The sequence below is a fragment of the Pseudopodoces humilis genome, chromosome 21, assembly GCF_049639895.1.
Source record: "Pseudopodoces humilis isolate 2021_Gansu_Grassland_sample_001 chromosome 21, ASM4963989v1, whole genome shotgun sequence".
Taxonomy (NCBI): Eukaryota; Metazoa; Chordata; class Aves; order Passeriformes; family Paridae; genus Pseudopodoces; species Pseudopodoces humilis.
This window is the reverse complement of record NC_142220.1, coordinates 8,572,920-8,600,230: the sequence shown is the minus strand read 5'-3', so window position 1 is coordinate 8,600,230 and position 27,311 is coordinate 8,572,920. Positions and strand designations below refer to the sequence as shown.

The following is a 27,311-nucleotide window of genomic DNA, read 5'->3' as shown; positions in this document are numbered from 1 at the left end:
CTCCATTCCTTACCCCACCCACACCAAAACACTGCTTTACATGGCTAATATCACTACACATTATCCAAACCTCATACAATTCTGGAAACAACATTCAAACCCTGAAAGCTACAACTACAGCTGCACTGATTATACAGGAAATTCAAGGAGGCACTTCAGCCCAGCCAGGATGTCAGAACAGGTAGTGGCTCTTTCCTGCTATCCAACAGCTCCATCCACACCCAAATATTTTATCTTCAGGCTCAAATTCATTAAATCAAACCACAGTCACAAAACACATGTACACCAAATGCTGGGTTTCTGCAAGGCGAGTGTTTTATTTGAGAACAAGTTTGAGTTCACAAGTACTCCCCAGTGTGCTACAGGTCGGTTTGTTCATATTCATAAACACCAAAAAGTGCACATGCACTTTGCTCTTTCCTCAGACCTAGATTTTCCAGCCATCAGCTACAATCCCAACTATGTTCTAACCCTACTGTTCCACTTTTCCACTGTTTCAGTTCTGTTAAGTTTTATAACCAACTTTGACAGATTCCCGATTCAAAAGAAGTAAAAGTTTTTCACTATTTGTATCATATTTACAGACAGCAAAGTGCAATTGTTTTAAACCAATTACAACATCAAATTTTAAACTTCATTAAATCTTTATAGCATGACCATTTAAAATTGAAAAAAGCCTAAACATATTTGAGCACTTTTGAACAGAATATTTTAGTTCTAATCATGCCAACCATCTGAAGCCTGAACTCAGATCATTCTTACCCAAACCTTCTAATTCATATTTGTGGGACTGCACTTACTTTTACTCTCTTTGCCACTTTCTTCCATTAAAATCCCCCCAGAGTCACTGATGTCCTCTAGCTCAGATTGTACACCATTGTCTTGCTGAACACTTTTCTCCTCAAATTCCCACTGCCCGTGTTTACTGTAAAAATAAAGCAGTAAGGAACAATAAAACCCCTTACAAATGTATCAGATTTGACACTATTCCTTCCATAACCCAGTGGTGGCACAACAGACCAGCTTTGCCCACTGCACTCATTTCCTAAAATTGAAAATCAACGTCAAGCACCAACCAACCCAGCAGCCACAGGTGCTTCTTCTCACCCAACCACAGAGCCTCCCTCCCACACTTTGCTGTCTTTTTACAATGCTATTCAAATATGTTACTATTGTAGTACAACACACTAAAATATCACACTAAAACGATGAAATGCTATTATCAGCTTTGAGTGGTAACAACCTACTTCTGACTGTACAGGAATTATTATTATTATTATTATAATTACCAAGGAATTAGACATCCTTATAGAAAATACCACTGGAATTTCAGTTCTCGTATCAAGAGAAAAATGAATGCAAGTAAATTATGTTCAATTAAAATAAATATTAGAAATATTATTAATTACATATGGTTGCCAAATGCAGCTAAAGGGCCTTGTCTGCTCATTAAATTAAAAAGAGAATGTTTCCAGATTCACAGAATCTGACTGAAATTTTGGATTAGGACACTTGACATGCAAAACGAAAGGAGAGGGAAACAGAAGACCACGGGAAAAGGGCTGGGAACAGACAGAAAACTAAGCCAGAACTAACAAGGGCAGACATAAGAACTTGTTATTACTTCCAGCACCACTGTGCCACAACTGCAGCTCTCTACAGCAAACTGCTGGTGGAGCAGCAGCAGGACTGGGAAGATGCTGCTGTGGAACAACAGTGGGAGCACAGCAGCTACAGGGTGAGAGAGCAAGGGCAGGCTGACTGTTGTGCTGCTTTCCAAACCAGTGGAGCCATGACAAACAGTGCAGCCCTTTCCTTCAGCAGGGAGGAATCTGTGCAGGGAAACTAGTGCCAAAGTTAAAGATTACACAATTGCTCTTAGTTAGTGAGGCTCAAAAGTGCATTAAACCTTCTCCTTATCAGGTCTTTTACCATCAATTCCAAGTTTGTGGTACTTGGGATGAGCAGGGGCTGCTCATTCCTAAGGGACTGTGTCAGAATTTCCCAAATGTATCTGGTTACTTCAGAAGTTTCTTCATCATGTTTAGGGTAGAGCCCCTGTACCCGGTCCCAAAATGGTTCCAATGGTTTATGTAATTAAAGAGCTGATACAACTTGTTTCGTTTCTCAAATCCTGGAGCTTTGGGTATTTTACTGTGATAGGCAGAGAAAAAAGAGCTGCTGAACCCCCCAAACATTCCAGCAATGGCCAGTTCAAATTCTGAATGGCCATAGAAGGAGGCAGGGTCAAATATAATCGGCCCGGAGTCGTCCTCAGCCACATTCCCTGCCCACAGGTCCCCATGCAGGAGAGCAGGAACAATTTCTACATCACAGAACATTTCAGGAATCTTTGGCTGAAAAAGCATAAACAGACATATAACACTTAAAGAGTTTTGAAGAAAATAATAAATAAAACAAAGTACTGTAGCATATTAGAGCCTGAGCTGGCCAAATGCTGCCTGTGTGTTCAGCCCTCATGGACTGCTTTGGACATTGATAGCAACAACAAGAAGCCAGTGATAAATGTTCTGGACTGCTCTTGACAGAGCTCAGCAAAGCATTTAATTCACAGTCTAATATCAACACCTGGTACTGATATATTGTTTCTAGACATGGATACTGTTGGCTGTCATGAGAAATATAAAATTATTTCATTTAAGAAGTTTCAATGGAAAAAGGGCTGCAGTAAGCATCTGGACAAATGAACAGAAGAGAGGGGGAACATCCCTGGTGTTCCCTGTCTGCTGCATGGAACATGGCCTGAAACCAGCTGTAAGCCTGGCCCAGATAAAACACAAACCTGTCCAGGCAGCAGAATTTCACCCACTTCATAACACCAAGCTCTTAGGATTTACCACATTACTATTATTATTAGCTCAATGCTCAGAAATAAACGTTAATGCTGAATTACAGGGTTTTTTTCCCCCATCTATAAAAACTGACAGAGCAACAGGAATTCTGTTCAGCTAACAGTGTTGCTGGACCCACTGTAAAGGTCATCCAGACCCTGCTCTTCATTCCAAGTTGGGAAAATCACTTATAAAACACCTTTACAATTACTGATACACATTTTCTGAAATTCTAGGAAATAGATTTAAGACATGGTTCATACTTTTAGCTGTGACCAGAGTTCTCTGGCTTCTCTGTCTCCATAATCTTTTTCAATCAAATCCAGCTGAGCCTGGAGTCGGTGACGGATAAAGAAGGATGGCCAGTCACTCTGCCACTCATTCACCTGGAAAATGCAACACAAGTTTGCCACACACAGTTTTAACAGATGTGCACTCAGTGCTAATAACAGAGATCCAGTTAAAACATCCAGTGCTGACAAAATGCCCTGGACGTTGTCATTGTCACCAATGCACAGCAACATCATTTGCTTTGGGAGTGCTGCTCTCCTCCACACTTTGGTGGGGTTCTCTTTATATAAGTTGAGGTTCTGGCTATTTTCATTCATTCTCCTCTCTCAATGTATTTTAGAGGGAGAGTTTCTGGTGAGATCATTTCAGTTGTTCAATGTCAAGTTTCAAATCTTTCTGGAAATGCAGAAGTATTCGTTCATTTTTACTGGGCAACATGTCACTGTTGGACACAATGCATCAATGTAGATTCACAGCACACACTACAAGTTGCTAGGAAAAGGGGCTTTTATTCTCCAAACTTTTTAGCTTTTGCAGGGTTATATGCTACAGGGTTAACATGACTGGGTAAGGGAACATCACCTCTTGTCCCATTGGTGTGACAAGAGAAAAACACACTATCTACAGTTATGCAGAACTGTTTTGAGAAAGCAAGATGGTTTACAAATGTTGTCCTTGAGTGCAAGATCTCCCAATAAACATTCTCTTGAGAAGAGATCTGCCATAGATAGCCTGCAATTCTCTCAGGCTCAGAGAAAATCAGGTGCACAATAACACGTTTCTAATTTGGTTAAAAGTTGTACTTAGCAAAGAGTTTGAGATACTGGAGGTTCATTCAGTTGAGTCACAGAATGAAATCCAGATATGTAAGAGCCAGAAAATAGTGGAATTATCTCCAAGAGCCCTTTCCAATGTCTCATGAGACATTACATGATGAGGCACTCCAAAAGCAGTGGAGTGATCCATATAGTAGGGGTTAATAAAACTGAGACATTGAATGTGAAGGTACACTGATTTTTTTAAGTATCACCAAGCTAAAGAAGCACCATTCCAAATTCTCACTCAATCCACTGTGCCTGCTGGCCACATGCACAGTACCAAGGAACAGGGATAGAACAGAAAAAGCAAAGTTGTGGTCAGAAAGCTGCAGAAAAATGGAGCAAGCTCAGGTATGAGGAGTTTACAGACCTCTCCAAGTGCCTGTTGGCTTTCACAGCTGTGGAACAGACCATACCTGTGGGATATAACCACAGCAAGTGGCTGTGTGGAATCCAAACTGATCCACAAACTGAGCCTCAGAGTGACCGGCTCCTTTTCCTGTAGAACGAAATAAATATTAGGGGATTTGAGATCTTTACATGGTAAAGTTTGCAAACAGAGAACTTAAGGCAAAAAAAATAACTTCAGGCAATAAGTTACACTTATTTCATGGTCACAACCCTTTCTGAAGGTGGCAAGAAATCTTTTTGACTTGAAGATGCTGAATGGAAATGGAGGCATAGTCAGTCACAGTCAGTGAGTTTGCTTTGGATGAAGGAGTTGGACATTCAGGAAAGGAGCCCAAACACAGTCACAATCTGCTGTTCTGGAACTTGGACATGCTGCCATTAAATGTGGCTTGAGTTTGATTCAGAGATTATCTGGGACCTGCCAGGAATTTGGCCTTCACTCAAAAATAATTGATTATAATTTGTCCACCACTAGGAGTCAGACCCAGTCCACCTCTGAAGTCATGGGAACAACACAGATACATACTGGTACTTCTGATTTTAATAGTAACAACTCAAAAAAATAATTCTTTATGTAGCTGATTCTTTTTTCATTTATGCTTTAATTCACTTTGAGGAGCAGCAATTTTTAAATATTTTGCTACTTATTTGAGTTAAGAAATGCCAACCCCAACATCATGAAAGGGGAGCTTAATTCTGCATTTACTAAGGGAAAATATTCTGTAATCAGTTAATTATCTAAACCAACAGCAAGCAAAAAATGGGATTTCTGTAAGCTCAAGAACATTTCAAGAGAGTGAGAGTGCGTGAGGCTGAACGGTTTCAGTGACACTGAAGAAGAGCACAAATTGTCAGTTTGACTTAGGAAAGTTGAAAGTCATGCTGTACCACAGCCACAGGAACTGCTTCTTTTTCGGTTTAGTACATTACATCAATGCTTTACCAATTGTGCTTCCCTCAGTCCTCAGCTTCTCTCCCAGTTTCTGGTTGTAAAGATGAAGCTCTGCTATCTGCTCTCCCAGCTTTGAAGAGTATCTGTAGGATCAAATAAACCAAAATGAAACTGAAACAAGTGAACAAATATTACAGGGGAAAAAACCCTCAATTAAATATGACCAAGGGTATTCTTGGCAAACATAGAGCCTTAATTTCACAAGCACCTAACAGGGATCAAATGACTTGATAATAGCTCTGAAGACACAGATAATACAACAAACACAGTAAATGCTCTTGCAAGAAAGGTAAAGAGAACACAAGGTGGTATTAACAAGGGCAGAAAGGGCAGGAGGATCTGTGCTCCTCCTTATCAGCCCCACTATCAACAGAGAACAGAACACGGTATCTCCTGTTGGGCTTTACCCTTCCAAATCAGCTGAGCAGCAGTTGAAAGAGTAAGTCTGAAAAGAAGCCATAGGCTTCTAGAATCAAGGCTGCCTAATGCTGAAGGCAGACAACTAAAAACCAGTTAAATATTCCACAGGTATCTTAAAAAGAGTTTCAAGGATGGAAACTAATTTTTTTTTCCATGCCCAGAATGGAGGAAAATTATTAATTTAAAATTGCAACCAGAAGGACTAAGGTTAGACATTGGAAAATCCTTTCTAGGAATGGTGAGCTGGATTAGAATAAACTATTTGTAGAGGCTGTGGAATTGCCATTATTGTCCCAAATAAAATAGATGGGCTGGACAAGCAGCTGCCAGAAGAGCCATAGGCATGACACTGTTCCCATAGGGAGGCCTGGAACACAGCACTGCTCCTGAAAATCTGTTTTCAGCAGCACACAACTCCTGAATTCCATGTTCAGGTTGGCTGACAGATGAAATGCAAATTCATGTCATCATAATCATGGCTTAAATCATGCTGGAAGATTCTACTTAGAGAAGCAGAGGTTTCAAAGACCTAAGAAGCCTGTATGGTTAAAGAAACCTGTTGGGCTGGGAAAAAAAAACTCCATTGAAAAATCTCATGAGAGAACGATGAGCCAAATTCAGCTGTGATTACATTCACTGCAGCAGCATCTCAGCACACATGGAGCAGCACACAAATAAGTAGTGACAGCCACTTCTAGTGCAGGAAAAGCAAAATATGGACAACGAGTGTGTACACACATATATAGATACATACATACATACATATATTTATATATTTTAATATGTACACAGAGAAGCACAGATCTCAACAGAGAGAAGCTCTTGTCTCTGAGAGAATAAAGTGACTCTGCTCATGAAGTTTCCTGGCTGACTGTAAGACATTTAAAAAAAGAGCCCCAAAACATAGTAAAAAGAGATGCATTCACATACTTGTTGAGGTGCTTCATCTTTAGGTACTCCATGGCAAACATGGCTCCTCCTCCAGGCAGGTCAATCACTTTGATGGGCTGAGGCACTCTTACAATCTTGGTTTTCTGAATCGCTTCCAAACTTGCCATTTCCCCTTCAAACATTTTTCTAGCCTGTCAAGGAACAAGAAGAATATCCTTGGGCTAAACCATAGATGTCTTAGAAAAAACAGACTTTTGACAAAGTGGCAAGGAGTTAATTCCTCTTGATAAAAGGAGAAAGCTGCAGCAAGGCACTTTCCACAGAGGAAGACTTAAGGGACTTAACCCTAACTTCTTTTTTTTTTTTTTTTTTCCTAAATTCATTCCAGCGTTGTAGGATATGTCACATTTCACCCTGATTTCCAGCTTCTTATAAAGACCCCAAACTACCTGGATGCAACAGCACCTCTGAGGATAATGTGGCCACTGCTAAATGAGGTGAACATTGAGCCCTTAAATTGTTTTTTTTTTTCCCCACAGGCCACTGGATGGAGACGACAGCACAAATATTCAGCATGTGCTCTGCATCTTTGAAGCAAAGGTGCTGTTCTTCACAGCAGTTTAGGATGAATTTTGATATTGATAAAGCAAATTTCCGATGCACTGTGATGTTAGAAAAAGCAATTGAGTATTCATTTAGTAATAGAAAAGTCAAGAGTTTAGCTTGAGAAGCTCCAAGAGTTTCTTTTAGAAATGCAAAAAGCAGTGGGGATGTTAGAAACTTCTGTAGCTTTAAAGACAATACGTGAGTTTTAGCACTGGCCCCTGTTTGTGCCCTCCCATTATCGATCCTCCCAACTGGAACATGAAAAGGAATGCAGTGAATGCAAAATCAGTTCTGGGCTTTTCCAAACTCCAAATACCACAATAACAGCTTTGTGCTTGGCCTCCTTTTTACAGGAATTACAGTTCATTTCTGCTGTTGAGGGTTATCACATTGCATTACACTGCATTTCACACTAACCAAACCTGCAACATTAATTCTGGATATAAAATAGACATAGCTTAAAAAAGAATACTGAGAACTGGAATAATTATTTATTATTAACGATCAGCTGCTTTTGAAATAAAAAGCTATCTCTATGCAATCATAAGATCTGCTGGCATTGACCTGAGGTTTGTGGTTGATTTTCACAAATACCCGTCCTCTGTCTGTCTCATACGTTTGGCCTTGGCTGATGCATCCTCCTCCAGAGCTCCCCACTGCCTTCAGGAGGTTGGTGTTCAGCTCTGCCTTCAGGATCTTCTCCATGGTCATTTCCAGGCTGCTGCAGCCGCTCCTCTGCTAAACCTGCTGCGAAACAGGATTAAAGGTCTGCGTCCTTCTGCCACTGTCACTCTGCGATGAGGTAGGAAGGGCCACCCACCACAGAAAAAAAAAAAAAAAAAAAAAAAAGCAGCTATAAAAATAGCTCAACCAGAGAGAATGTTTCAAAACACTCTGCTTGTCGTGGGCTTTTATAGCTATACATGTAAAATAAAATTCTTTATAAATATTTGCTAGAATAAACTGGAGATATTAATTCTAGGAGAGGTGGGTCCTGGGGCCTGTTAGCGGTGCTGGAGCTGCTGGTATTTGTAGTTTGGAGCCGCTTTACAGCTCCGGGATCGCCTGCGGATCCCGTTTTAGGCCAATCCACTAGAGGGAAGCTGAAGGCAGCTCCAAGAACGGCCACGGGCGCTGTACCGGGGGTATTTGGTGTGAAATCCACGCCTTCAGCCCAAAAGGATGTGATTAAATCCGCTAATCGGCCGGGTGGGGTGCGGGGAGGAGGATGAGCCAGGCGGGGAGCTCGGCTGGAGCTCACGATCCCCCGCGGAAATTCCTGCCGGTGCAGGACAGTGCTGTGGGGAACGGGGAGATCCCGGCCGGGCTGCGGGACGGGACCTGCGGGCACGGCGAGGGTGAGCGGCACCCCGGGTCCCGGTGTGAGGGCAGGCCGTTCCCGCTGTGAAGGAACAGTTCCTGCAGTGATGGGAGGCTGTTCCGGATGAGAGGGGGAGCTGGTCCTGCAGTGATGGGAGTCTGTTCCCGGTGTGAGGGGAGGCTGTTCCCGGTGTGAGGGGAGGCTGTTCCCGGTGTGAGGGGGTCTTGTTCCTGCAGTGATGGGAGGCTGTTCCCGATGTGAGGGGGAGCTGGTCCTGCACTGATAGGGGACAGTTCCCGCTGTTATAGGAACAGGTGTTCCCCCTGTGAGGGGATGCTGTTCCCACCGGGATGGAAGGCTGTTCCCGGTGGAGGTGGGGAGGAATTCCCGGTGTTATTGGGGACTGTTTCCGCTGTTATGGGAACAGGTGTTCCCTGTGTGAGGCGATGCTGTTCCCGATGCCGAGAGGGGCTGTTCCCGGTGTCATGAGGGACTTTTCCCAGTGTGAAGGGAATCTGACACTGTTCCCCGCTCCACACAAGCGCCCGTGGCCCTCCAGACCCGAACACACGGATTCCTGTTCAATGGCAGCGCACACTCCATGTACGTACCACACTGACAAAAATGAGAGCGTGAAGTCTTACTTTAGAGCTTGCTCACCACAGAAATGGTGCTTTGGGATGAATGACACATCCAATGCCACAGACAGGACATAACATTCTGCTGCTGGATTTTCATACTACATTTTAGTTTCTGATGTTCACAACAGCATTGATTTCACTATTTTGTGAGGTTTTATACAGGGGGTAAATACCATTAGATTTCATTCTTAATTCCATGAAAACTGGACAATGACTTAAAAGTAAAATAAAATTTTGTCTTTTTTGCAAACGATTAATCATGGGTCTGCATATTCAGGCAGAGGTACTTAAAATGTGTTAAACACAATGAATAAATATTAAACACAACTGAGCACAATTAAAATGTGTTCAATACAATAAAATGTATTAAATATACTTAACAATGTATTTATCATTGTTAAATTCTACCAATAGTGCGACAAATTCTGTAGTGCTACAATTGTGCATTTGGATTCCTTGTGAAGCTCCCTCAGTAACTTTTAAGGACAAACTTCACTAAGCTAAAAATGCACCTATAATTATTATGCACATGCAAAACAAGGTCTTGTCTCATTGGTGTATGTAATTAATTTGATAAATGTTTTTGTATGTTTTTTTAATACTTTGGTAAATTAATTTGTAGGTTAAATACTTTTCTGTAAGTATAAATTAAATTTCATACTACTCTATGAGAAAGTTCTAAGAAAAAAATGCCACTGACACTGTGGTAAAGGAAACACAACTTGAAGAACAATATTGCAAAAATAAATAAATTGAATGTTTCTGGAAAATCCTTTCTTCAGATTCTTTAGAAATGGTTTCTTTAACTGGGGAGGGTTGGCTTTATCTTCCTTTAGAAGAATTTGAAGAACAATATACCTGAATTAGATACCAGGAATGTGAACTCAGCCTTTAAGACCTCTGATACAATATCCATCTATCTGAAAAATTGTTACCTGAAACGTGGAAGAATAACTCAAGCCATTTTTCATGTGTGAAGGGATTGTGTGACTCCTCAGTAATAACAATCCTTTGGTGCAGCTTCATCCCAGTTTCCTATCAGTGTCTCCACACCTGTGAGATACCACCAAGAGTCTGTGATGCTCCTCCTGGATCAGCACTGACATCCTCTGTGAAAATTCCAGCCAGTAAAATGCCAGAGTGGTGCCGCGACCTGGAGCTATCAGCTTAAAGAAAAGTGCCGTCAGAACAAGTGTTCTCACAGGGAAAGCCCAGCCGGCAAACCCCCGTGTGAGGAATGGAATTCCCGTGGGCTCTGTCCCCGGGTGATGAGCAGGCTCTGCCAGCGGGGCCGCGTGTGCTGGGAGAGCTGTCGGGGTGTTGAAACTGCACCTCCACTGCAGCCGGACACGGACACGGACACGGACACGGACACGACTGCCGGCAGCTCCGAGAGGTTAAACTGAACCGGAGACACCCAGATTTCAGCAGTGCTCTGCAGCGTCCGGGTGCAAGATGAGCACTTCTGTCCCATACAACACGGCTACGTTGTCTTATGTCTCCCAAATTATACCCTTAGCCTCCTCAATCACCCCTGGTTCCTTTCTTGCAGGAGGAATGCCTGGCTGCAGGGAGCATTTCTGCGGATGTGTGTCCATCCCCAAGGCCAGAGGTCTGTTCCTCCTGGCAGCCACGATAAACGAAAGGTAAGGAGAGGCTGGAGCAGCACTCCTCGCTCCTGGGAACACCTGCAGCAATCCCACAAGGATTAAGTAAAGCCTGGGGCCCTCGCTGGGCAGGAGAAGCTTTTCAAAAAAAAAAAACAAAGGGCGAAGCTTTTTAAAAAAGCAAAGAAGGGCTTGTTATTTCACATTACCCAGTCCCTTGGCTGCCTGAGGAAACAAAATCTCAGAAGGATGTAATGTGATTATTCTCTCTATATCTATGAGTACCCAAAGAATACTATAGCAGCTGGTCTGTGCAGAGCTCCGGGGCTGAACTCAGCTGTTGTGCACTGAAAAGCTGAGGTCACCTCCCAGCAGAGCCGATAACAAATCCGAGATGCGACATCAGCGGAAGACACACAGCGAGCACGGGAAGGAGGTGAACGCACAGAGGGGATGGGGAATGATGCTGCTGGTGTGAGCACACATAGTCTGGGCTCCAGCTCATCACACAGTCATGGAATAATCCGGGTTGGAAGGGGCCTCACCAGGCTGTCGGGTCCATCATCCTGCTTGAAGTAAAATTACTTTATAAGTCCAGTTAGGGTGCTCAGGGCCTTGGGTCCCGAGAACTTCCACATTTTCAAGACGTATTTGTGGTGTTGGTGGCTGGCTTTGGGGGTTGGTTTGGTTTGGGGTTTTGTCAAGTCAGGGAAATCCTGTTTTAGTGTGTTCCACCCTCAACTCCTGTGTTTTTATTAGTTTGATGTGAAAGCTTTTACCAAATAGTTCTTTGGAGCTGAGAGGGGCTCGAGCCACCCATCCTCCCCTCCGGCCCGGCGGTCAGTCCCGGTTCGTCCCGGTCAGTCTGGGCGGTCAATCTCGGTCACTGCCGGCCACTCCCGGCGGTCACTCCCGCTCACTCCCGGTCCATCCCCGGCGCTCTCGCCGCCATTCCCGCGGCGCTCGACTACTCGGCGCTCCTCCCGCCAGCGGCTGGATGGGCTCTGCGCTCGGCAGCGGTGCCTGGCAGGGCCGGAAGCAGCCGCCGGCCTGTCCGCCTCGGCCCGGCGGGACTCGGTCGGACTTGGTTCCTCTCAGCCCGGCTCGGGAGGGTTCGGCTCAGCTTGGCCCGGCCGGGCTCGGTCCGGCTCGGCTCGGCTCCGGTGGGCTCGCTGCACCTGGCCCGACTCGGGCGGGCTCGGCTCGGTCCGGGCTCCCGCGGCGGGGCTGAGGCGGGCGGGCGCCGCCATGGTGTGAGGGGCGGGGGCGAAGGGGCCGAACCGGAGCCATGAACCTGCTCCCGGCCAACCCGCACGGCAACGGGCTGCTCTACGCCGGCTTCAACCAGGACCACGGTGAGGCTGCGGGCCCGGGGAGCCGGGTGGTGCCGCGGAGGGGCGGCGGTGCAGAGCCGGGGCTGGGCCTGGGGCTGCCGCGGCTCCCGACCCGTCACTGCGGGGTCCCGCTTGCGTCCCCTGGCTGCTGCTGCCTTGGGGGATGCCCGAGGAGTGGCGGCTGCAGCTGCTGGAAGGAGCCGGGAAGGCCGCTGGCAGCGGGAGGATTTAGTGGTTCTCCCGTTGTTTTAGCACTGGTGTGGCTGTGTGTGCGCCCAGCGCTTCGGAGAGTTGAATGGGTGGGTGGGTTGGGGAGAGGAGAAGGAGCAGGGCCAGGCTTGCTGTGGCTTGCTGCACTTGGCTGCTCACCCTGTGTGGCTCCGTCAGGCTCCTTAAAGCTTCCTCAAAACCTGTGCTTCAGGGGCTTTTCTGGGAACTGCCCACAGTTCAGCTCTTTCTCAGCATAAGTACTCCACATTCAAAATGAGTGGTGTAACTGCTTTTTTTCTTTCTTTTTACCTGGTTTGTATTTTAAAAATTGTGGTTCACACTACTAATCACACTGGCAGTCAAGCACTGATACAACAGCCCCTTGTGCATCCTTGGCTTTTCTTTTCCCTTTGTTAGAGGGGAAGGCCTGCTCCAGAAATGGGGTGCATATGCCTCATCCTGCTTTGGCAAGACAAAAATAGCACCAGTCTCATGAGTAAGTGTCATTTTTCTGGAATAAGGAGTAGAAACTCATCATTTTGTAACATCCTTTTGCCTTAACAAATAATATTTTTGCTTAAGGCACTCTTGCAGCCTCTGTTGTTGTAGACAGCAGCTCATGTACCTGTTGCTGACGCTGTTGCAATTCTGTGTAAACACGAATTATTCTGTTGATTTTAGTCAATGCCTTTGATGACATCTTGGCAATAGCACATGAAGCAGGTAATGAGGTGTGAGCATCTTGGCAGCTCTCTTCCTGCTATCTCATAGACTTAAAAAGAATAGAATCGTTTGTTTCTCTGCAGCTCTGTACTTATTTTCATCTTGCTTCTGCAACAGAGATGGAAAAAAAATTCTGAGGATGAGCTTAATTTCAGATCTGCAGGGTCTGTAATGGAGCAGTGATATTGAGTGATATGGACTCAGAGATTTGGCTTGTAGAGCTGTGTAAGAAGAAAAGTTTCTCTTTTAGTGAAAAATGCCTTTAGATCATCATTTTAGTGTAAAACTTGTTTGTTGCAAAGGCTTAAGTTCTGTAGCAGTAAGTGCAAGATAAACCCCTTGTCTGAATAATATCACATCCAAAGCACCTTAAGGAATTTGTCTTGCGAATCTGGCAGTATTCACATCCCATCTGACCTCACCTGGCCAGACAGTTGAGTGACAAAAAACATGAAGAAAAAACACAATTGGCTTCTGTTTGGCAGCTCCTGGAGCTGTTTCTGTTAGGAATGATGACGCTGCACTGCAGGTAACACAGTGACCTTTTACGAGTTTAGGGCTCTTGTAAAGTGCTGAAGGGCAGGTGACGTTGGCCACCCGAAGGAGAGCAGAGAGGAGGGAAAGCTCCCTGCTTCCTTCTTCCTTCTGCTGGGAATAGAACGTGAGTCACTGGAGTGCTGAAGCTCACAAGTGTGGGTGTCTGCATGTACTGTTACAATAACCTAATTTCTTAGTAATTTAAGATTGGTCAATCCCACAAGGGTGGGAGAACAGGAGGAATCGTGGAACTCTCTCTGGGGCTGAATCTTCTTGACTGGCAAGTGATAAAGCAGCTGTGGTTGTTCTGCCATGGGACTCCCTCGCTCTGACTTGAGTGATGCTGGTTTTATATCAGGTGCTTTTGCTACTTCTAGGCTTTAAATTAAAAAACAAAGAAACAATGTAACACAAAGAAATGGAAGTTGTCAGTTGTTTGAAATCAGAATATTCTATCTTCTTAATTTTGAGGCTGTGAGCTCCTGATTTCAGATCCTTTCCTAATGCTTTCAGAAGGACACTAAAGTGCTTTTCAGAAATGAAGAGACAAAACATCATAGTGAATGGCCATACCTGTAAATTGCTGACAAGTTTCTCTTTTGTCACTGTTACAGCCTAAAGCTGGTTTGAAAACGGAAGTGTGGGTTTGTTTTGGTGTGGAAACACTTGACTTCTATATTTACTCTTCTCCAGTGGGCTGGAATGCTTTGTAGGACCCCACAATGTTGATAGGGTCCTGTGCTCTTGGCTTTACCCAGCATTTATGGTGCCAAGGAAACTGTGCTGGACATTGTCACTTCCCTGGACTGCACTACTGCCACTGCAGGACCACAGGCCTTCGAGCCTGCAGGTTTCTCTGTGCCAATGTGTCTCCTTCAGCCTGTGGCATCTTCTAGGCTGGTCATTAATTTAACCCTTTTTCTGGAGATTTGGAGGAACAAAACTCACTCTGGCCTCATGGGCACTGGTGGAAAAAAAACACTTTTACTGTAGGAACAAGCACAACTGTGGGTCAGGGCAATAACTGTGTAATAATTACTTTTTTTTTTTTAAAGTATCTTTTGTCAGATAAAAAGGTATTTTTTTCCCTTCTTGAAAAGAGAGTTGCAATTCTTGTGGAAGGAAGTGAACCTAAGGAAGTGTTCCTTCCTCTGTCAGCCCCTTCCAGCTCTCAAATGGAGGGGCTTACAAGCTGTAGCCATCTAATCTGTAATTCCATTGGTAACAGAAATCAGATGGGAATCACCAAGCTTCAAAGCTGCTCCTGTAACCTGGAATTGAAGGAGGAACAGGAATCTTCCTGTAGGTATTTTTCCCTTGTTTGACTCAGGGGTTGCTGTGCCTGAGAGCTTCATATCTCTGTGGGTAGTGATCGACCACATGAGGAATTTCACCATTACTCACATCCCCACGTTCTAGTGTGTTGTCTTCAGTTAAAAATGTGGATATTCCCAAGGCATTAAAGCAGCCCACGTCTTACTCATGGGGTTGGTCCTGCAAAAAGCTGTAGTGGCACTGCAGGAAGTGTAAAGTGTGTGTTTGATTGCATCAGGAATGCTCCATTTGGGTTGTTAGGAGCTGCTGGGATCAGCACAGCTCAAACCTGACAGCACTTTCTTACTACAGAACAGCTTCAGCATCCCTTCCCTTTGATTTTCCTGGAAATACAATAGAGGATTAGAAAACTGTTGCTGTAAAATAATTATATGGCTCAGCTGTGAGGAACAGATCAGTTCTCACCCTGTCCAGCAGTGCTTTATGTGGAGGGGAAGGTTTCCATTGCAGTTTGCTCCCTGGCTGTCCCAGCAATGCTGTCCCAGTGCTGGGAGGTCACAGCAGCTCACGCTTACAGACCCTGCCAGAGCCAGCCAACGCTGAGGGAGGAGGAGAGCAAGTGAACAGGCTTCATATCAAAGCCTGTTGCAATATGGTTGCTGATCCTGCTTTAAAATTCACATTAGCCACTTTGTGTGTTTATGTATGTAAACAAGAACTTTGTGCACTTAATTTATTGCAGTATCTCAGACAGGGTGAAGTTGTACCTGGGAGGCTTTTGGGTTAAGGGTGTAGGTTTTTGTGTTTCTTTTTCTTCTTCCACACACTGTGTGATTGTTGGAGTACCAAGTTTGGGGAAGAGTTGTGTTTAGACAGAGCTCCTGAGCTTTTATTTGAGGGGTTCAAATCATTGCAGTACATAAGAATAGAACCAGAGTAAGTGGAACTTATGTTCTAGTACCTAAGATATATTTAACTGGATTTTTGGTACGGTACACACAAATTGTGAGCAACCAACTGCCATCAGGTGCTGCCAGTGACAGCAGCTTCTTGGGGACTTGTCATTGCTCTGACTTCACAGTGGCATTTCTTTGTACCAGTGCATGTGTTCACCTGTTAGCAGGGCAAGGAGCAGGACAAGGGACAGGCAGTTTAATGGATTCCACTAAAGAAACTCATGCATACTTTTATATGAAAAAGTAACTACAATTATTTTCCAGAGAGTTTTAATCTGGCTTGTGCTTATGTCCTGGGTTAGACTTCAACCACTGGCATATAATTATTGGCATTGTACAGCAGTCAGCTCTCGTTAGCACAGGTGAAAAAGCTGTTTGATGAGCACTGTGCTCCAGAAACATCCACAGCAGGGTCGTAATCATGAGGTGAATTTGGATCTATGAAGAAAGGAGCTCACTTCATAACTGGTTGGACCATAAACATTAAAATGCTGTTTTCCTGCACTCTAGTGCATGGCATAGGATCCAGGTGGGTTGGGAATTGGTTTCCTTTCCTTCTGTTGTTTTCTTACCTGCCTAAAACCAATGCCAAGACATTTCCATGAGGCCAGCATAGAGGACAACTTCTCTGGGAGATTTTCTCTTGCCATCACTAACAGAACCTGTGAATGCTCTTCAGCTTGACTGTAACCATGCAGTCGTTGAGTAATGCTTTCCTAACCCTCTGGCTCTTGCTTCCTTCTTGAGTGTATCTGGCAATTACTATATGTGTGTATATATATGTGCTTTTTACCACAGGATGCTTTGCATGTGGAATGGAAAATGGATTCCGAGTTTATAATGCAGATCCACTCAAAGAAAAAGAGAAACAAGGTAAAACACTTACTTACTACACCATGCTGCTCTGTGTTGGAAGGTCAGCCATCTCATTTTTTTCCTGACTGAGTCTTGCTCAGCTTTCACTTTTCCATCCCTGGAAGGCTTTGAATAAAGCCTCAGGAAAGGCAGCTCTCACTGATCCCACAGGAACTCTCTTTCATGCCATTGCCTGGTCAAAAGTCTCCATGCTGTCAATTTGCACAATTGGCTGATGAGGAATTTGTCTCAGCTGCTGGCAGAGTTGTGTTTGCTGTTGCTAATGTTTGTAGCCTGAGTAGGAGAGGCGTTTCCTGGGTATTTATGAGCAGGAGTTGCTCCCTGCAGCCATCAGAAGTTCTGTTCTTGTGTGCTGATCTGGATGATCCAGTGTGGCAGTGAGGCTCCAGGCTTTTTCCCAGAGATCTCAGTGTAACATTTCTCATACTCAAGGGTATTGTCTGCAAGAGCACGGAGAGCTCAGAACTCTAATGCTCTAAATCTTTCCTTCTATGTATGCTTTAAAAATTTGGGAGGATCTTAATGTGGTAAAGCTACTCCTGTGTCTTAACAGAAGTCAGTAGATGAGCTGTGTTAACAGAGGAGCTTTTTATCAGAGAGCAAACAAAACTGAGTCAAAATATGGGAAACTGAAACTGAGCCATGTCATTCTAACCCTAAATATAGGAAGTGAGCTGCTACACAGGTTTCCCAACACTTTCAGCCTGTGGTGAGAAAAGGAGTTTAATAAGAGAAAAAATGTACTTAAACTAGCAATTCCTACTAAATCAGGCACACTTTCACTTGCTACCGCTGTAAGGATTTTAGTCACTGTTCACGTGGCCAAAGCTGACAAACTGTTTTCTGCTCTTAACAGTAAATTCTTCCATAAGCAGCATGCCTTGGGACTGTCACTTGTGACAGTGTGCTCACAGAGTCAGGATTCAGCCTGAAGTCCTTTGGAGTTCCTTGTCAAAACTCTCCCTGCCAGTAGCTCTGGATGGCAGGACTGTGTCTTCCAGGACTCCTGTGGTGAAAAGTTTATGAGTCAGATTGTCTCTTCCCTGTGGATTCTGAGAGCAATCACTGAACTGCCTGCATAAGTACACAGAGATCCTGTTCATTGTGTAGGTTTAAACCTGCCCAAGACACTCCCAGCTGGAGATTGTCCATTTGATTTTCTCTGTAACCCAGTATGAAACCAAATCTTGTTGCAACCCCAGCTTGTCTGTCTTACATCCAAGAGTTCCAAGAAATTCCCATCCAAGCAATGATTCAGTGCTCTAACACAGATTCAGAACACATTACACCTCTTCATAGCAGAATGTGCTGTCCTGCTTTAAATGCTTTAATGGAGTCAGGCAGAGGATCTGGTGCAGAAAGGAGCAGTGTTTAAGCACAACCATCCAGGAAGGAAACACAGCACTCAGAAGTACTGTTGAAGAAACCACAAGGGCTTGTATGAAATCCAGGGCTTTACTGCTCCTGTATGAAGAACTTTCAAGGAATCCACTGTTTTTTAAAGGCAGCCAGGATAGGAAGATGTTCTTCTTCTCGGGTGCCTGAGATAACATGAGCTTTTCTTATAACAGTGGTGAAAATGAGATGGCAATTTAACTGGTTCTGACACTTTGAAATAAAATATTTGTCTTGCAGAGTTTCTAGAAGGTGGTGTCGGCCATGTCGAAATGTTGTTTCGTTGCAACTATTTAGCACTTGTAGGTGGAGGAAAAAAACCGAAGTACCCACCCAACAAAGGTGAGCTTGAGGGGTGAGCCCTGCAAAGGTTTGCCTTGCCCTTGTGTGACACTGCCCAGAGAACTCCCACTCCCAGGGCCATGAGCTGATGTCCTGAAGGTCGGGTGAAGGGGATGCTGCAGCAGGTTTAAGTCACCGTGACGCAGTGAGTTGCAGCATTGCTGGTGCAGTGCTAACAGGCTGCTACCTGCAGGGACTGCTCTCCAAGCCTGCTACCTTCTCATGGTGAACTCTGCAAGGAGCAGGAAGCTCCCTGCCTGGCAAGCTTTGTAGGAAAATGTATTACTCTATTTAACTGCTGCATTAGTTCTTTCATAACCCTCGGAGCAAACAAAAAAACTGATTTTCTTTAGAGAAATATATCTTCAGTTTTTTGTCAGTTTTTCTGGTTGGAGTTGACCAGCTCCTGCCTGCACAAGTTATAGTGTGAATTAGGGGGTTGATATGTAGTTGATACCTAGTGGCTCAATGCCTTCTGGTTAGCAGGATGCCTGTCTGAGCTGCTTAACCATTGGATGAACCTTTTGATGAGACTGCTGGGGAGCTGTAAGTTGTTATAAGGGTGCTGTGGAATATGATGAATGTTTTTGAATATCCCTTGATGGTCTCATGCAATCTCTACACTGTTCTAGTCATGATCTGGGATGACCTGAAGAAGAAGACTGTCATTGAGATAGAGTTTTCCACAGAAGTCAAAGCAGTGAAGCTTCGAAGAGACAGGTAGGTACAGCAGAGGGGTCCAGACACCCAGCTTGGCTTTGTGCTCCTCATTTCCAGCTGTTTGTTAAAAGATCCAGTTGTAACACCAGCAATTGCAGGTCAAACAGGCTTTGGAGCCAGGGTATTAGGTGTAAACAGGCCACAGTTTAAGTTTACTGCTATTTTACCTTGGTGAAAAGCCTGCAAGACTTCCTGGTCTTTATTTCCCCTAATGTAGGGAAATAATCTCCTGTGGCTTCTGCTGGTTTTCTAGGTATGGAGGAGTGTGAAGAAAATTCCAGCAGATTCCTGGAGCAAGAGCAGCTGTGAACAGCTGGAGTCTGTGTATGCGTGGGTGGAGGGGCTGGATAAAAGTGCTTAGCAGGTTTATTATTGTGAGGCTGCTGCAAGGCTGGGAGTCTCTTGCTAGGGAGGGCAGGAAAAAGTGGCTGTTAAATCAGCTGAAAGCCTTTGCAGGTCTGAGTGAATGTTTGTGTCCCTGTTTTACCCTCCCCGAGTCACTGGAACTTCTGGTCTGTTTCAGAATTGTGGTTGTCTTGGACTCCATGATTAAAGTTTTCACATTCACACACAATCCCCACCAGCTGCACGTCTTTGAAACCTGCTACAACCCTAAAGGTTAGTTGTACGTATGGGCTGGGGAATGGAAGCAAGTTTAGTGTGTTCTTGACATGCCATTTATCTTCAGCTGCCTCTGTCAGTTCTTTAGAAGTCATTAAACATTTACTGCACTGCAGTCGTGTCCTTTGGAGATGCTTCTGTGTTTGCAGAATGGTTATTAGAATTTATAAATACTTGGCCCAGAAAAGCTGTTTCCTGTGCTCATGTTATAGATGTGATTTCTATAAGAGCTGTACACTTTCTTCTGTAAAGAACCTGTGTTTTTACTGGAAGGTTAATTATAAACAAACTACAGTAAAGTGCATCATTTCTCTTTCCTAATAGAGCTGGAGGTGTTGAGCAAACTCTTCTCTCCTGTTCATTAGAGCCTAATGAGCAAACTGATAGTGTTCTTTTTAACTAGCTGTGGCTGCTGTTGAACCAAGGGGAGGGGCTCAGGCTCATTCAGTGATGGCAGAAGGAGCTGGGGAAGGGCTCTGCAGGGCTGGCAGTGGCTTGGAGAGGTGTCAGGAAGGGTGGAGCAAACACTTCTTGACAGAGCTGCATGTGAAACAACGGGTGCAGGCAGAGCTTGATTGGTGGAGAGGATCAGCTTCTGTGTTAGGAGGGTGTTTTCTCCACCAGATTATACAGGATTGGCATCCTCATCTCTGAGGGTTTTCATGCCTGCCTGGAGCAAACATGTAATTGCTGTCATGGAATCCCAGCCTGGATACAGCTCCAGCAGCCTGGCTGACTGACAGGCAGGGAATGCAGGAGGAGGAGGTTTTTTCTTGTGCTGAGGTTTCAGGAATTCACTTTGGCATCAGCAGAACACCTGGGATTGGTGTGATTCACCTCAATGGGCCACAAAACATTATAAAGAAAAAAGTGCCAGTGCTGTAAGAACCAAGTTCAAACATAAATTAATAATAGTTTCACTGATGGAGCAGAAGCTCAGATATCTCTGATAAACTCTTACCCTTTCTGAGCTGCTAAGGAGACGTTTTAACAACTTCTTAAAATGGCTTTGATGTTATGGACTGACTGGGCTGATCTGCAAAACCACCCAGATTTTGGATAACCACAGCTGGATTGCATTGAAATAAAGTGATGAGAGCAAGTTAAAATTATGCTACTCCTCTGCTTAACTGTGCTCTGCAGTCATAGACAGATGATGTTTTGGGACTAGCAATTAATGTAATGGCACTAGCCATTACAATGAGATTGTGATTTACTCCGTGACTGTTTCCTTATTCTGAAATTATCAATATTTTAGAAACTTTTATTTGAAAATTTAATTAGGTTATGGAAATTATCCAATTATTCCTTTTTTTTATTTTATTTTTTTTTTTTTGTCTTTCAGGTCTCTGTGTCCTTTGTCCAAATAGTAATAATTCTCTTCTTGCATTTCCTGGAACACACACTGGGCACGTGCAGATCGTGGACCTGGCTAACACAGAGAAGCCTCCTGTGGACATCCCAGCTCACGAAGGAGTCTTGAGCTGTATCGCTTTAAACCTGCAGGGAACAAGAATTGCAACAGCATCAGAAAAAGTAAGAATGATGTCCCCTGCCTCTGACTTACTGTGTGTTCTGGTGTAGTGAGATAAAATAGCAAGTCACATCCTTTGGAGGAAACGGGGAAAATCTGCCACTGAACAGCGCACTCTCAGTGTTTCTTTATCTTCCCTGCTCCTCTGGGATGCCCAAACAGCCGACAGCCAAGGGCTGTGCCTGAGGTAGTATTTGTTTTAGCTGGCTGTAGCAGTGATTCTTCAGTGACACCTGAACACAACTTGGCCCAAGTAGTTCATGTCTTTGATGTGTTCTTCAACAGATACTGTTAATTTAAAAAAAAACATGGTCAGGGGGGAACCTTATTTGTATTCTTTCACCTTTATTATTTTCTGCTTAAATTCACTCCAAATCCACTGGCTAAAGAAATACTTGCAAATAATTCAGTTGTACTGGTAGGCTCTGTTCTGCTCTGGCTTAGCCCCTGTTAGAGAGCAGGACAGGTGCCCCCCTCACACAGAAAGGGAGCGTGTGGCCACGTGTTACACAGTGCTGAAGAGACAAGACCATGACAAGAACATGAAGTTAGGGTGCAGTGCAGATCCCTTGTGCTGGGCTGAGGCAGAGAGAGGCAAATGTGACAGAGCTGCCTTCTCCCTGGGAACCACAAAGAGCTGCCAGGGCATTCGTCTCCCCAGGGAGTGTCAGGCAGATGGACCTGTCTCCCTGAGGCAAGCACAGCTTTTGCTGCCTTCTACCACTCAGCTGAAGTTTTTTAAGGATGAGCCAAATGAATCCAGTCTCTGTTTCACCTAGTTTCTACTGCCCAGCCTGTCACTCAGACAGTTTAAAAAAAGAAAATGTATCCTGAGTCTCTCTTAAGCTTAATTGACTGCATGTCTTCTAAGCAGAGTTCTAAAAGCTGCCAACTGCATTGCTAAATAGAGCCATTATCTGCTGCATTTGTATTAAACATTCCTTGTTTTGCATAGAGAAGAAGTTCAAGCAGCTTTTATTTTGCAACTGAACTAGGAGTCTGAGCACAGTTAGCAAACAACTCAAGCCTGTCTCTTAAATCAAAACTAAACTGAGTTTACCAAGTCTTTCTCTGCTGGGTTGTTACTTCCTGGTGTGTGACTGGAGAGCTGCCTCTATTAACCAGGTGTGTAACAGGAGCTGCAGGTGGTGATGCACAGCCCAATGTACACCCAGTCTTCATCAGAGGAAAGCACCACTGGTTTGCTGATCACTTTCAGAACTGGCTCATTCTGCAGCTCTGTTACCAGGCTGGGTTTCCTCCAGCTGAAGGACTGTTTCCCAGTGCAGTGTTCTATCACCTGGCTGGGCAGTGCTCAGATTTGTATCAATACAGATCATGAGTGTGTGGTAACTGATTCTTCTAGGTTATGTTGACTGAGCCAATTTTAAGACAAGACCAGCCGCAGCCTGATTATACTTAGTGGAAAGACTTGCACAGTAGCAATGAAAAGTGCAATAGTACTGAGGGGAGCATGGCAGAAGTGACTCACAGATCCTGGGCACACTCTGCATCGGCCAGTGTCTGCAAATCAGGGCCAGGGCTTAGAACTGGACTAAAAGAGACTTCCTGAGTCACTGTGTGACAAGATTGTACCCCAAGGCATATAACATTGTGGTGATGCTGTGTGGGGAAACCAGTGTTCTTCCTCAAAATTAAGAGAGGTTTGTAAATCTACCAAAAAAAACCCCAGCAGTGTGTGCAGGGGCACGCTGGTGAAACAGAATTTCAGGATGCATTCACAGCTGTAAAGACAATCTTCTGCCTTTCCTAATACAATGCTTGATTCCTTTCCAAGGGGACCCTCATAAGAATATTTGATACTTCATCAGGGCATTTAATCCAGGAGCTGCGTCGAGGATCGCAAGCAGCCAATATATACTGGTACGTTCAGCTGCTGCCTGTGGGCCTGGCTGTGCTGAGCCCCTCAGCCAGCACAGGATGGCTGTGGTACCCCAGCTGCCCTGGGCCTCTGCATCTCCCTCTGGGCTCGCTGCTGGGGGGGGGAAGGCAGGAGCTGGGAGCTCTGTGAAGCCTGGCACAGGCTACAGGACCAGGGACAGAGCTGTTGCCAGGCCCTGACTGCTCAGCCCACGTGGGAACTTCCCACTGACACCCAGGGAGTGCCCTGATGCACTTGAACACTGCTGAGGGTGGGTGGGGCGAGCCTGGGGGCAAGGGGAGCTTTATCCCCACATCCTGCTGTGCAGAGGAGCACCCAGGGCAGAGGTGTGACTGTCCCAGGAGCAGGGAAACCCTCTGCCCGCTCCCCATGAACACTCCCGTTCCTGTGCTGAGCCCCACTGTGGGGTAGCAATTGCACGTTCTGCCCACTCCTCAGAGCAGAGCTCTGCATTTCCTTCCAGCAGGGTCAGAGTGACCCACAGCAGTGGTGTCCCTGTCAGAGCTGCAGCTGCTGCCACTGCAGGCCCTGTTCTGAGTGCTGCCTGTTCATCCCAAAGCAGCCCTGGCTTGGGGCAGCCCCAGCTCCTCCTGAGCAGCTGTTACCACCCTGCCTGCTGGGCTGGCACAACTGCAGCAGCAGAACTGTCTGTGCCAGGCCTGTGGGTCTGTCCTAGGAGAAATCCTGCAGCTGTCTGTGTTCTCTGCAGTATTAACTTCAACCAGGATGCTTCCCTCATCTGCGTCTCCAGTGACCACGGCACAGTCCACATTTTTGCTGCAGAAGACCCAAAAAGAAATAAGCAGTCAAGGTAGGGATGAAGCTGTTCTGAAGCCCTGGAGGGGTCCTTGAGCTTTGAATTGCATTTAAAACTCTGACCATGTCACTCAGTAGCAAAATCTCTACACTGCTGAAAGTGGAAAAGTTTATCTGCTGGGCTGGCGTGAAGCTGCAGATTTCAGACTCTCTGGAAATTTCCCAGTTCCTGCTGTCCTTTGTGGGGCTGTAGCATTTCAGTAGAGGGGCAGTGTAGGTTTTAATGAACCTTAGGATGAACATACATTGTGGACATTTTCCTCTACTAAAAATCAATCCGTTAGTTTTTGCAGCCACTTAAAGCCAGCAAGGTAGTTATAGTGTCTCCATTCCTGAGAATGGGAATTACTCAGGTTATCTGATACTTAAAGTATCAGATGAGATAATAAAAAGCCAGTAAAAAATCACGTGAACCCTGCACCTTGTTCAATCACTCCAGCAGCTCTGAACTCACCCTAGTCAACACCATACCAACCTGTTAAATGCCTTTTTGTGTTTTTTTCTTTCAGTTTGGCCTCTGCCACCTTTCTCCCCAAATACTTCAGTTCCAAATGGAGTTTTTCCAAATTCCAGGTTCCCTCAGGCTCTCCGTGCATTTGTGCCTTTGGAACAGAGCCAAATGCTGTCATAGGTGAGTGATGGAGGTGGCTCCAGGTTCTGGCTGGAGAACCAGGCTTGAACTGTGCTGGCTTGGAGGAAGGGAATGCTCTGCTGAGACAGGGCTGAGTGTCCCTGTCATCCAAGAGCTCTGGCTGCTCTCACTGCCCAGGGAGGGAGGCTGGCACAGAACGGGGCTGGCACAGTGCAGGGCTGGCAGGGCTGGCAGCCCAGGGGTCCCTCCAGAGCACCTCTGTGTGTCTGAAGAGCAGCTTACCCTGGAGCTGGAGAAAAGGAAGGCACCTCTGGGACAGCCCCCCTGACCCTGCTTGTTTGTGTTGCAGCAATATGTGCAGATGGCAGCTACTACAAGTTCTTATTCAACCAAAAAGGGGAATGCTCAAGGGATGTGTACGCTCAGTTCCTAGAAATGACGGACGACAAGCTTTGACTGAGGGGAGGGGAGTGCACGGCTCAAAGCACCGCCTCAACCACCCCACGCCTTTGAGGGACAGGATCTGAGTGTCCAGTACTGATCCAGAAGTTCAGGAGAGCTCATGGAGAAGCCTGGCTCAACATGATCACAAGCAGCTCTGAAGTAGTGGACTACATATGTTTGTTCTCATTTCTGCAAGTATTCTTCATTAAAATCTCTTTGGGTTACTGTCACCAACTCAAGTTTTTAAGATGTGGCTTTCAACAAGCTTGTGCCTATTGGGTTTCTCTTTAGTCTAAACTGTGACATGACTGTAGCTCCAACAAGAGTGCCTGCCACAGGTAGAGCTCTGCAGGGGCTGTCCACACCTTTGGCTGGCCTTAGGAAAAGGGATGTGAAAGCAGAAGATTTTAGGCATTGCTTTACTCCCACTGCATGGCTGAGAGCAGGGGAACACTTCAGATCATGCTTTCTCCAGCAGGAGTCCTGCCTCCCCCTCCCCCTGGCACGGCTCAGGGAACAGAGAAGGTGACAAGTACGGAGCAAGGGACAGCTGTAGATCAAGTCCTGCTTGTCCTCTGAACTGGTGCCCAGGGCTGGGTGGTGGTGGTGGTGTGGCCCTGCCAGTGCTGCTTCAGGTGAGGGATCAGCATCACTTGTCCAAGGTGCCAAACTCTGTGAAGCAGCTGGAGGCACCTTTGGGCAAGTGCTGACCCAACTGCTCTCTCCTGTGCGAGCACAACAAGCACCCAGGGCTCCTGTTGTTGTAGAGCTGATTCCTTCCATAATCCAACAGCCGGTACTGGTGTGACAGCTGTGAAACTGCTGCCAAACTACTGCCAAACTGCTGCAGCTGGGAGGCTGGAGAGGCCATGTCCATGTCCAGCACAAGAACTGAACAAGGTGGCAGGAAGTTCCATGTCTGCAATGGCTTTAAACTTGCAAACTTGTCTTTTTTTTTTTTCCTTTGAGCTGTCGCATACTATTGCTGCTGGCCCAGGGACAGGTAGGTTAGACTGAACCCACTGACTTGTACACTCTTCCCCAAAAATTGTTATCCTATTACTGCTGACCTAAGGCACAAGCTCCTAACCCAGAACCTGAGATAGCCCCAAGTTTGGCATCTGTGGCACTAAACACTGGGGCAGGGAGGTCTTGCTCTACTGAAAGCTAATTTCACAGATGCTTCAGCCCTGACACTCTGTGACTTCAGCTGCAAACTCTCTAACGTTGACAAGTCCCTTTTAGTGTCATGTAACCTACTAAGGACTAACTTATCATGTTGATGTCAAGGTTGCATGTTGCTTTTATGCGTATTTAACCACAGGAATTGTTTTGCACACTTATTTGTAATATGTTATTTCTTTTAAATAAAAGTGACTAACTTTGCTGTATTCACTGATGGTCACAGCCATGGTTTCCATTGCTCCAGGCTGGGGGAATAAACATGTGAGTCAATAGTGGTGGCTGGTGAAGGACAGGAGCTGAACCCGCTGTGTCAAGAGGGGACAGGAGCACGTGAGCCACTGCCTGGGACATGCACCTTGTTGTCTGTCCCAAAACAAGTCCAACTTCCCAGGGAAAACCGGTTCTTGTTCAGCACTTACCTCACCATTCCCCCTCTGCTGGGCTGAGGCTCCTCAGCCTGGAAGAGCTGGACCAGCAGGACTGGAACTGTCATCTCCTGGAGAAGGATGTGCTGGAGGTGGCTCCCCAAGGGTGATGGGAATCCCTCTCACTGTGCAGTGGGAGGTCCTGATCCCAGTACCAGGGGCTGCTGAACTCCCCCATCCAGCCCCTGCACCTGCTCCAACAACTCTGCTGAGCCTCAGCTGCTGCTGTTCCATCCCCCTGCCCTCCTGTCCCAGTTATCCTAGAGCTGACAAGAGACTACTACATTTCTGGGGAAGATTTAAAACTCTTCTACTAAACCTCTGCTCCAAGGTGGCAGCAGGAATGACAATACCACACCTGTGCAGGCAGCCAGTAGTGTTGTACTGACCCTGGAAATGTCCTATACACCTCAGATTTCTTGTGCTGCCTGCAAATGGATGTGATTTAGGTACAGCTGTTCCAAGTGATCAAATCCAGCACGGGACTGAATCTTCCCAGCTGGCTCCAGCTTGCTCTGCCAGTGCTTCACTGTGGCTCAGTGCGGCACTGCCTCCCGTGGATGAACTTACCCAGTGTTTGCACAGCTCTACAATGAAATGGAACGGTGCTCAG

General features: G+C 45.6%; 2 protein-coding genes across 3 annotated transcripts; one reads left to right on the top strand and one right to left on the bottom strand.

Moving 5' to 3' along the window:
* Nucleotides 1–293: 293 nt before the first annotated feature.
* FN3K (fructosamine 3 kinase) lies at nt 294–8,660 on the bottom strand. Of its 2 annotated transcripts, XM_088065571.1 has the most exons (7): nt 8,583–8,660; nt 7,806–7,985; nt 6,675–6,826; nt 5,316–5,407; nt 4,378–4,460; nt 3,116–3,238; nt 294–2,357 (listed from the first exon to the last, which is right to left on the bottom strand). In XM_088065571.1, the coding sequence occupies exons 2-7, from the start codon at nt 7,950–7,952 to the stop codon at nt 2,019–2,021; spliced, it is 936 nt and encodes a 311-aa protein (XP_087921697.1). In that variant the 5' UTR covers nt 7,953–7,985; nt 8,583–8,660; the 3' UTR covers nt 294–2,018. The 2 variants fall into 2 exon arrangements, with proteins under 2 accessions (XP_087921697.1, XP_005526874.1); XM_005526817.2 differs by lacking the exon at nt 8,583–8,660 and having other exon boundaries at nt 7,806–8,031.
* Nucleotides 8,661–11,833: 3,173 nt separating this feature from the next.
* Nucleotides 11,834–26,483, top strand: WDR45B (WD repeat domain 45B). The gene is made up of 10 exons (XM_005526816.3): nt 11,834–12,165; nt 16,644–16,718; nt 18,357–18,458; nt 19,091–19,178; nt 19,702–19,796; nt 21,145–21,335; nt 23,132–23,217; nt 23,946–24,047; nt 24,562–24,683; nt 24,994–26,483. Exons 1-10 carry the CDS (start codon nt 12,099–12,101, stop codon nt 25,098–25,100), a joined length of 1,035 nt encoding a protein of 344 aa, XP_005526873.1. The 5' UTR covers nt 11,834–12,098; the 3' UTR covers nt 25,101–26,483.
* Nucleotides 26,484–27,311: the final 828 nt, after the last annotated feature.